This window comes from Labeo rohita, chromosome 6 (assembly GCF_022985175.1).
Source record: "Labeo rohita strain BAU-BD-2019 chromosome 6, IGBB_LRoh.1.0, whole genome shotgun sequence".
NCBI lineage: Eukaryota > Metazoa > Chordata > Actinopteri > Cypriniformes > Cyprinidae > Labeo > Labeo rohita.
This window is the reverse complement of record NC_066874.1, coordinates 8132497-8143208: the sequence shown is the minus strand read 5'-3', so window position 1 is coordinate 8143208 and position 10712 is coordinate 8132497. Positions and strand designations below refer to the sequence as shown.

At 34.3% G+C, this 10712-nt stretch overlaps 2 protein-coding genes across 2 annotated transcripts; both read left to right on the top strand.

Annotated features, from left to right (window-relative positions):
• The first annotated feature begins 428 nt into the window (after nt 1-428).
• On the top strand, nt 429-5572 carry pttg1ipa (PTTG1 interacting protein a). The gene is made up of 7 exons (XM_051112370.1): nt 429-812; nt 1297-1349; nt 2146-2254; nt 3916-4018; nt 4321-4386; nt 4683-4729; nt 5211-5572. Exons 1-7 carry the CDS (start codon nt 635-637, stop codon nt 5255-5257), a joined length of 603 nt encoding a protein of 200 aa, XP_050968327.1. The 5' UTR covers nt 429-634; the 3' UTR covers nt 5258-5572.
• A 1455-nt stretch (nt 5573-7027) lies between these two features.
• On the top strand, nt 7028-10649 carry sumo3a (small ubiquitin like modifier 3a). The gene is made up of 4 exons (XM_051112678.1): nt 7028-7192; nt 8096-8224; nt 8392-8463; nt 9505-10649. The coding sequence occupies exons 1-4, from the start codon at nt 7172-7174 to the stop codon at nt 9565-9567; spliced, it is 285 nt and encodes a 94-aa protein (XP_050968635.1). The 5' UTR covers nt 7028-7171; the 3' UTR covers nt 9568-10649.
• Nucleotides 10650-10712: the final 63 nt, after the last annotated feature.

Sequence of the window (10712 nt, the reverse complement as noted above, 5' to 3'; positions counted from 1 at the left end):
AAATGTAGTATACATACATGCATACAAAAATACAGAAACAGGAGATTTGGAAAGGTAGGCTCTGTATATTGTCCTTTTTAATATTTAAAAGATTAAAATACTAGAAAAACTCAAGAAAATATATAGAGCTCGCGATTAAATAAACAAATTTTTGCTTGTGAAAACAAAAATTTGGCTCAAATAAAGAGGAGTCATTTCGAGAAATCATTCTCTGATAAAGGTTTGCTGCTTAATAATCATGAGTTAGAATTTCGCCATTGGACGATTACAACGCGACGTTATCGGCTACTTAATATTCAAAGCCCAAGCTGTCGCCATTGGAAGATTGCAACCCGACGTCATTAACTACTTACTATTCATATCCCAAAGCATCGCCAGAGAAAGATTACAATACAGCTTTTGTATTACGTACTTAATAATAATAATAAACCACGCCTTTGCTTAAACAGGTATTGTAATTTTACCTCCTAAAGGACGTTCTGCGACATGAAACAGAAACAAAACTACAAAACCTCTTCCCACTTTAAGGTCGGATGAAGAGTCTGCGCTGAGGTTTCAAAGGGAAATATTTCCCGACAAAATTTAACAGAGGGGTCACTTTTAATCAGGTGTTTGTTCATTTGAAGAAGAGAAAATGAATTTTATTTCTCTCGTCCTGCTTGTCTTTGGTTTGAGCTCAACGTTGGCACAGAATAGCGTTACAACAGCTCCAAATACGACAACACAGACTACACAATCTTCAACTACGACAACACAGACTACAACAACACAAACTACGACTAAAGCAACCGCACCGACTACACCACATCCAAGTAAGGCAAATAGACACCTTTGGCTAAATGAAAGAAAGGTGTAATGTTTTGTTACTGTTATAGAACCTCTAGTTTCACTGGTGTTGAATTTACATAGAAACAAATTTGAATTTGCTTTTTGTTCTTTGACAGGAGTTTACTATGATTACAAAAACCAGGCTTATTTTTATAGCTATCAGTTTTACTACTGAAACTAAATAAATTATAAAACTGCAAATACACTATTTGTAGAACCCAAACATAAGTCCCGCTGTTTAATGTTAAAACATTTCATATGGTGTACTAGTAAATAACTGCCTTACTCTGATTTCCCATGCTGCTTTTGTCTGGTTTCATAACTAAGGATGGCCAAGGCAACCACTGTCTCATAGGGTGTAATTGTTGCTTAATATATTGAGTCAGGCACTAAAGATCATTGCTATGTTCATTAACAAGTCTCATTTCATTTTTAAAACTAACGTGTTCTCTTTAACATTTTTTCTAGGCTGTGAGAGCAAGAATGGTACAAGCTGTGAGGAATGCTTGGCATATGTGGATGTGAGTTTGGATAAAATTTCACCTCTCTCTTTGATGTTTCGGAGATATTATTATCCTTATATTTTTGCTTGTCACTAGTCCACAAAGTGGACATTCACTCTGTTTACTTATGACAAAAACATGGGTGAAAACAAATTACAGTATGAGAGAGAGGTACGAACCACAGTAATGAGATCTGATGAGAACCAAAAACATGAGGAAAGATGAGATGTGAAAGAGAAAAACAGTCATAGTGACAAGGAAATAATGAGCACAGCAAGCAGCAAGACTGGCTGGATTTTTTTACACTTATCTGATCACCACGTACCTCACCTGTGGAACAGGTTTGGGCTGTTCTTGGTGTTTACAGCGTCACACTGTTTCCGAGAGTTCAGCGTCACTTGAGACATCCTGTACACTTCCTTTTAAAAGTCACAGAAATATTCATGTATTAACGTCAGCCTTTTATTTATTTAAAGTAAGCATCCCTGTTACTATAATTCACACTTAGGGCTTGAGATTTGACCCAAAATTGAGTATGTTTTTACCACATTACATTGAAATTCTGTATTTCCTGAAACACACCCAAACAAACCTTTTGAATACCAGACACGCACACAGCTTTTCTCACAGTTACTGACGTTCGTGTCAGTATCTACCCTTTAATAACTCTTCTCTACTGATGTCATTACCCTCATCTTTATTGTTACTGTAACTATCCACTATAAATTCAGAGAATAAAACATCCTGAGCTTTGATTTGTGGATACAGTAGATAAATGTTTATAACAATCTAAGTCTTCAATCTGTCTTTTTAGTGTCTGTGGTGCATTCCAACTAAAAAATGTATAACATACCCAGCCAAAACCATCCTGCCCCCCCAATCCATCTGCCCACTGAGTGATGCTCGATGGGGCCTTTGCTCAAGTAAGAATTGTTTTTAAAATTGTCTCTCACTTATTTTTCTACATTTATTTATGATACTGTGTTTTTCCTAGCCTTTTCTTTTACTAGACATAGCACAAAATATCATCATTTAAATCACAAAACTACATTGCATAAATAACAACAGCATAATAATAATTATTATTAGGAATGCACAAAATATACCAGTCATCTTGTGGAGACTTAAGGCAACTTTCTAACTGATAAATTATGTATTGAAGATTGGCCATAATAGTTTATTTCAATAGAATTTAAATATTGGTGCATCCCTAATAATTAATACTATTAATATTAAGATATTTATAAGCCATGTTATGGTTTTATTACTGCCTAATAGTAATTTTTCTATCATTATTGTGTAAAAAAAAAAAAATACAGAAATAAAACAATCATTAAAAAACTTTTATGTTTATTGGTAATCAGACATTTTACCCTCATAATGTGTGATCAGCAAATTCTCGTTAATGCGTGAACAAAAAAACATTTCAAAGTTTTGATTGTTACTATGTTATTACCAAGTTAATACTGCATGTACCCCTTTTTTTATTTACACATAATTTATAAAAATGTATAATTTATTTTTCAATAGTGATGAGAAATTTAATTTGAATGCATCATTGTATGAAATTTAAAAGAACATATCTGACCCTGGACCACAAAATTGCACGGGTATATTTGTAGCAATAGCCAAAAATACATCAGATGGGCCAAATTTATCGATTTTTCTTTTATGCCAAAAATCATTTGGATATTAAGTAAAGATCATGTTCCATGTAGATATTTTATAAATTTAACTTACCGTAAATATATCAAAACATAATTTTTGATTAGTATTATGCATTGCTATGAACTTCATTTGGACAAGTTTAAAGGCGATTGTCAGCTGGAGCGACAATTAATACACAGAACCATAAATCACTGACAAGCTACGCAAAATCACGCTCATAATCGCAAATGAATCGCATTCGATTATGAGCGCGATTTTGCGTAGCTTGTCAGTGATTTATGGCTCTGTGTATTAATTGCCACTCCAGCTGAATGCACGTGATGGAGATTTACTACTAATCAAAGTACCGACTTTACTGACTAAACGTGCCTGACAATCGCATGCGATTTATCGTGCAGCCCTAAAACATACATACTTATTTTTTACAAAACAACATCAAAACAACATAAATATTACTCTGTAAAGTTTTTTTCTAAATAACATAAATTGCTAATTTTTTTTTGGTACTTCATAGATAATTTTACAAAATATTTTGACACCTGATGATTCTCCACAGATAAAAAAAAATGGTTATATCTCTTGTTTTTAAAAAAAAATCTGAAAAAGGTATGTATTTTGAAGGTCTTAATTTGCAAAGTTTCATTTCTTTACTAACAACCTATTATTTTTTAAAAATTTTATATACCTCTTGATCAAAATGAATGCTTTGTAAGGGTTAAACATAATTAAAATTGGTATCAGCCATAAACAAGCAATATCAGAATTACTGTAGTCTTTTCTCTAATCCAAATTCTGAATTCTACAGAACTAAAAAAAAAAACTACAGTTCTTAACTAATAATTACACATGCTTGCTGTAAATGATCACCTGGAGATCATTTTTTAACTTAGAGTTCCTCTTTTTTTGTGAAATTCAGTGAACTTCCAGATTTTGATCATTACATTGTCAGTGGTTGGAGCGGCCCTCATCATTGGTGTTTTGCTTTGTATATTCTGCTGCTGCAAGTGTGAGAACATTGGGTAAGTCTGAACATACCAGATGCGTTTGACCTATTGTATGTCACATGCTTGTTTGACGAATGAGTCGCACCCTCCATTTAGCTTTCTTAAATACTACAGGGAGTTGGTGTCACCTGCCTCAGGCCATAATTACTTTTACTTAAATAAATGTAGATAAAGTCAAAATAATCAGACTTAGACTGTTTTGTACTTAAAAAACGGTCAACCAAGTCAACATTTCTGCATCACTGCAAAATGGTAGAGCCAAGAGACCTCTAAATCATTAAAGACTTTCTTAATCTAAGGAACATTATCTTTCGCAGATCTGCTCGATTTGAGAACAGGATGAACCGGCAATCAGACAAGAGAAAAACAAAACAAGAGCAGAGGTAAGACTGATTGACATTTGAATATTCAAAATGGAGATGACAGACGGTAGGATATACATGATAATATGTAAAAGCCTTTTCATTAAGTACTTTGTCTTGAACGATGCAGATGCATCATGGGTAGTATGTCAGTGTTTGAATTTCTGAAGCAGACAAAAGATATTATGTTATGAGGAACTAAGATATTCTGTGAGTAACCTGTTTTACAGCTGTAATGGGTACTGATTGTCAACATACCTTTAGGGTGTGAGTGTGATTTCACAAGGAATTTATGTTCCTGTGTTTTTGCTTCACAGAAAAGCTGATTTGAAGGTTAGACATGATGAGATCCGACAGAAATATGGTGAGTCAACGATTTCCTTATCTCAGAAACTGCATAAATAGGTGAGTTTGAACTGGTTATTATGCTGGCTGTGAAAGAAAAAATCAGACTGTCAATCAATATAAAGTAAGCATATGACAACATTTTTAAAAAAAATAGGGGCCTGCTGTTATGGAGTGTTTTCATTAAAAAAAAGGCTGCATGTCCTTTTTTTGCTAGTCAAATTCTTTGTGAGATTACTACCACTCCCTCTAGTGGTAGAAATTTAATTTGTCCTCTTTTGTTTCTGCAGTAAACACTCATGAATTGTGAACAATGTATATGTGTACATTCGTTACATTACTTTATTTTGGTGTTATTTAATAATAAGCAAGGTCTTTTTTTCAAAAGATTTTGTCCAATGACCTTTCTGTTTAGAAAAGCAACAAAAAGTTACTTTATGTTTGATTAGAAGGTATATTTGATTAATGTCATTTAATTCATTTCTGTCTCTCCCTATCAGGTCTCAGCAGGGCAAGTCCTTATGCCAGATTTGACAATCCCAGCTAAAATGATGGGTACACTGTTTTAAAGATAAATACATATTTAAAGATGCTGCCTATGATACTTATATTATTAAAATAGATACATAAAAAAATGAGATTACACTCTGCTCAAAATTATGATTTTACAGTAAGATTCAGCTTTATTTCAAAAATGTATTTCTGTTCCTTAATTTTATATTCTACAAGTTTCCACAAAGACTGCAACTATGCAATAGCCTGTAGTATCTACTGACTAAAATCACAGTTTCTTTTAAAACTCAATGATGTAATCACAGAACAAAACTCAGCTATATTATAAACAGAGAATGTTGAAGAATTTCTCAATTGTCCATGACTGTTTTTCGTAGACTAATATACTTTTTCAAAAAATATTTGGGAAATACCTGCTCATGTAATATACTGATATATCAAATAAAATAATTCATAATAAAAAATTGGTTGCCTGCTTTGACTTGAATCAAATGTTTTTTTTGTTTTTTTTTTGTTTTTGTTTTTTTCAAAAAATGGTCATGTTGCAGATGATTAGTTGTTCAAATGTTGATATCTTAAGATTCGAGCTATTTCATTTTGTTATCTTCATCAACATTATTATTATTATTATTTCATTTTCTATAAGGTCTGAAAACCTGTTTACAAAATTTAGGGCATGTCTAAATATGGTTGTATTATAATTTAACATAGTACACTTTTTAATCAATGAACATTTAAAAACACACTGAAATCAATACAATTTCACAAGATTTTAAAAATGTTCAAATAAATAAGTAAATAAATAAATAATGGGAAGTAACCGGGGTGCAACTGTGTCTATGTGAAAGGGCTATTTTGTAGTCATTATGAAACGTTAATATAAAACCATTGTTTTTTCACTCGTTAATTATAAGTGCCTTTTATCTATTTATTATATATGTACATATATAATTGAATATAAAAACGAGAATGGCTAACAGGGCTCCAAATGTGTCTCCAATTTTTCTTTTTTTATTTAGGAAATCATTAGGATATTAAGTAAAGATCATGTTCCATGAAGACATTTTGTAAATTTCCTACTGTAAAAATATCAAAACTTAAATGTTTGATTAGTAATATGCATTGCCAAGAACATCATTTGGACAGATTTTCTTAATATTTTTATTTTTTTGCACCCTCAGATTCCAGATTTTCATGATGTTTAAATCTCAGTTTCAAAAAATGGACCCTTATGACTGGTTTTGTGCTCCAGGATCACATATGTGGGTTACAGAGTTGAAGGTTGAGGTTAATGAATGCATTCACTACTACAATTTGTGTACAAATTGTGAAAATCAAACGAGATTATTGGGTTGGATAAGGGCTAGATACAACTAAATATTGTATTTTTGACTTTTCTCTGAATGCATGCTAATAAAACATACATTGGACAATGATGCCAAAGTCAACTAGGTCATTTTGACACGTGACCTGAGCATTCCTGTAAAATATAAAAAAGGCACTTGCTTTCAGTTTCTCTTTAAAAGCTGCCAAAGTTACCTGCTCTGAGAATCCTGGTAACTTCCTATTCACCACATAACAGAACTGGGCCAGAAAACAATGAGCATCTTTATGTACAAATGCGGAATTATGACTATCACCTATAGTTGTTAAATTATGTACATTTTTATTAAAAAATAAATAAATAAATAAATGATTCATTGGCCTTGGTGTTCGGACCTGCACAACACACGAGGCGCATGGGCCTGATCATCTACAGAAATTCGCGGGGAGCTTTGCTCGCTCCCGCGAACGGCAGGAGCATCACGTGGCCACAAACCAACCAATCGTTGATAAAGTAGGTAAAGGAAGGCGCGTCCCCGTCGGCAGCTGTGTTGCTCTACAGTGTGGAGAGCGCATCTTGTGTTCAGTATATTTCCATAATACAGACCAACAGACACCTGCAAAAATGTCCGAAGACAAGCCTAAGGTAAGCACTGGATCTGTAAATTCACCGTATTTTAAAGCTTTGCTCAAAACAAGCCGCGTACGGCCGAGTTCCAGTTTCATTTTGTGCAACCTTGCTGATAGTCAGCTTGCGCATTTATGCGGGAGAAAGGCGGTCGGCACGCAATCATTGTCTTGTTTTCATGCAAACGCCATCCGTTTTTAACTCATAAGCTGATGTTTTTATTACTACGTTTTTTAAATGGAGCGTTAAGCAGGTGCTCATTCAAAGAACGCAATTATTTTATACGTACCGCGCGTTTGACCCGGTGTAATTCAGCGTTTGCGGGTTTTTCCTTTGTGAGAGCGGAGTGGCGCTGACCGGCCACGTTACGCCACTAGCGTAAGAAAATGCCGCAAGAACAGCGGACCGGAATATAAAAGAGCGTCGAAGTACACAGTTGTCGTCCGTCATTTAGATGGTAAATAAACGGATACCGTGTATTTTCCACGCTACTCAAAAGTATTCACCCCAAAAAAAGTGATTTGGATAATCTGCCGGTTACGGATATTGAGCTCAGAGTTGCACCTCGCTGCGCCAGATGCTTAAAAATGGCGCACAGAGCCGCAACAATGTTTGTCTAGACGGCTAATATTTGCTGCTGCATTTGTATGTCTGTTTTTGTACATCTTGTTCGGTTTGCTGCTGTTATTGTTGAATAGTTGTGCGTTATAATTATTATTATAAAATGTTCACTTAGTTCTTAAAAACTTAGCATCCACTAGGCCTTGTTCACTACTGAAGTTGTCCCTCCTAAAAAAGAGCCCTCAAAGGGCTCTAGAGCAGGATAGGCAGATTGTGATTCATGCATCTCAGATGTGTACATTTTGCACTATTTGTTCTTTCCTGCCTTCTCATACATGCACTTTATTGTTATTTTTTCAGGAGGGAGTGAAAACAGAGAACGACCACATCAATCTGAAGGTGGCGGGACAGGATGGCTCGGTGGTCCAGTTCAAAATTAAAAGGCACACGCCACTCAGCAAATTAATGAAAGCGTACTGTGAGAGACAGGTAAGCCATTTCTACTAGATAAATAATCATGCACATGCTGAGAACCCTGGCCGTAATGCTTTGTGAGATCACAGTACAAAACTTTTGTAGAACTTTGTATTGTTTTTAAGTATTATTAACATCATATAATATATCCAAGACTTATGCAAGTATTTCTTTTCTTTCAGGGTTTGTCGATAAGACAGATTAGATTTAGATTTGACGGGCAGCCAATTAATGAGACAGACACACCGGCGCAGGTGAGTAAAAGTGCATTTTTTGTGATGAACTCACCAGTGTTACTGTAGTGCTATTTATATACTAATATAGTATTAATATTTTGTATGGGCTTTTATGTTTGTTTTCAGTTTTCATTTTAGTTTTAGTAATTGTTTCTTTTTTTGTTTCTGTTCTAGTATTTTTAGTTCTTTTAACAATTTATAATACATTTGCAACTAACGTTTAGGTTGAAAATTTGTATCTAATTTTTATTGAATTTCAGGTTTGTTTCAAATACCAAAAATAATTAAGTTATTTAAGTTAACAGCACTAATATTAAATATAAAGGTAATATTGATAACCTAACATTTCACAATAAGGTTCTATTTGTAACATTAGTTATTACCTATATTAATTAACAATGAAAAACTTATAAAGCGTATATTAATCTCAGTCTCAAATTAACATTAAAGGGATAGTTTACCCAAAAATGAAAATTCTGACATTAATTACGCCACCATACGTCGTTCCAAACCTGTAAGACCTTTATTCATCTTAGGAACACAAATTAAGATTTTTATTTTTTTTTTAAATGAAATTCGAGAGCTTTCTGACCCTGCATAGACAGCAAGGATTCTACCATTTTTAAGGCTCAGAAAGGTACCAAGAGCATCAACAAAGTAGTCCATGTGACATCAGTGCTTCAACCATATTTTTATGAAGCTACAAGAATACATTAGAAGAAGAATTGTTAGAAAAAAGACATTATTTTTGCGCACCAAACGTATTGTCACAGCTTCATAAAAAGCTGTCTATGGAGGGTCAGAAAGCTCTTGGATTTTATCAAAAATATCTTAATTTGTGTGCCGAAGATGAACAAAGTTTTTACAGGTTTGGAACAACATGAGGGTGAGTGATTATTGACAGAATTTTAATTTTTGAGTGAACTCTCCCTTTAACTAGCAATAAACTGTAATTTTTTTATTAACTAATGTAAAAAAAAAATATACGAACATACTGTAACGTATGTATTGCTTGTTATGAGTTAATGTGTTAACTAATGTTAACTTTGCCTTTGTTAGTTGGAGATGGAGGACGAGGACACGATTGACGTATTTCAGCAACAAACTGGCGGCTCCTGCTAAAACTCCACACCACCTGGACCCCACACTTATCTATTTTATTCCTCATGATGTTTCATTCAGATCCTTTCACATTGTTTCCACTTCTCTTTCTCTCCTTGTCTCTCTTCTGTCATCTCTAGCTTTCCAAGAGTGGGCATCACAAATGTGTTTCCAGTAATATTTATATACGCAATGGTTAGACCGCTACTGTGGTGGGGGAACAAACTCCAGAAGCCTGCCAGAGGGCGTAGTTGTTCAGATTATCCACACCAGTCACCATGCAGGCTTTTATGTTGCTCAGAACACTGATTCACTCGACAAGAACCGTTGACCCCCCCCCCCCAATCCATATATTTTTTTTTTCCTTCATGTTTTGATTCTTAAGAGCTTTAAGTAGGCCTGTTTCAACCCAGATTCTATTTGCCTGTATGTGTTGTAGAAATATGTTCAACCAGTGTTGTATTCATCTGCCTTTTAATGGGGCCGCTTCTCATGTGAGCTCACTGTAGGGACGGGATCTGTCAACCATCTCGTTGGACGATTAAAAATGAAGAGACTGAATACATGACACAATTTACAGTGACCCCTACTGGACCAAACCCCAAAGATGGTACTCGGTTAGCTGATAAGAGCAGGATTATACCAACTAGTTCTAAGTTTTTACTTTTAAATGTCTGTTGAAATATATCCACTTACCATTCCTATTTCTTCTTGAGTGTTGATCGAGGAGACAGGAATGACCTAAAAGACCAATATATCTTTTTTCCTGTTCATTACTTTCTTTTTTTTTCCCCCCTTTTTTTTAAATCCCAAAACTATGATCAGGTCTTGAAGAAAAACAAAAGGGAATCCTTTCAGGCTTTGTTGTGACGATTTATTTGTCGTCGCTCACAAGGACTGGTCTGATCTCTTTTAACATCTCTTGCCCTCCCACTGTAATTCATATGGCTGAAAGGGAGAGAGGGTTTTAAGGGTTGACTCAAAGATTTCCAGATGTTGGCATCCTTCTGTACTGATATGTACATTTTTTTTTTTTTTTTTGTTTGTTTTTGTTTTTTGTTGTCCTTTACTACTGTAAACAATAAATATAGTTTGGTACTCATTTTTCTTTTGCAGAGGCTTCTTCGTCATGTCCAAAGAGTGTTTTTGTAGTTGTTGAACATGTT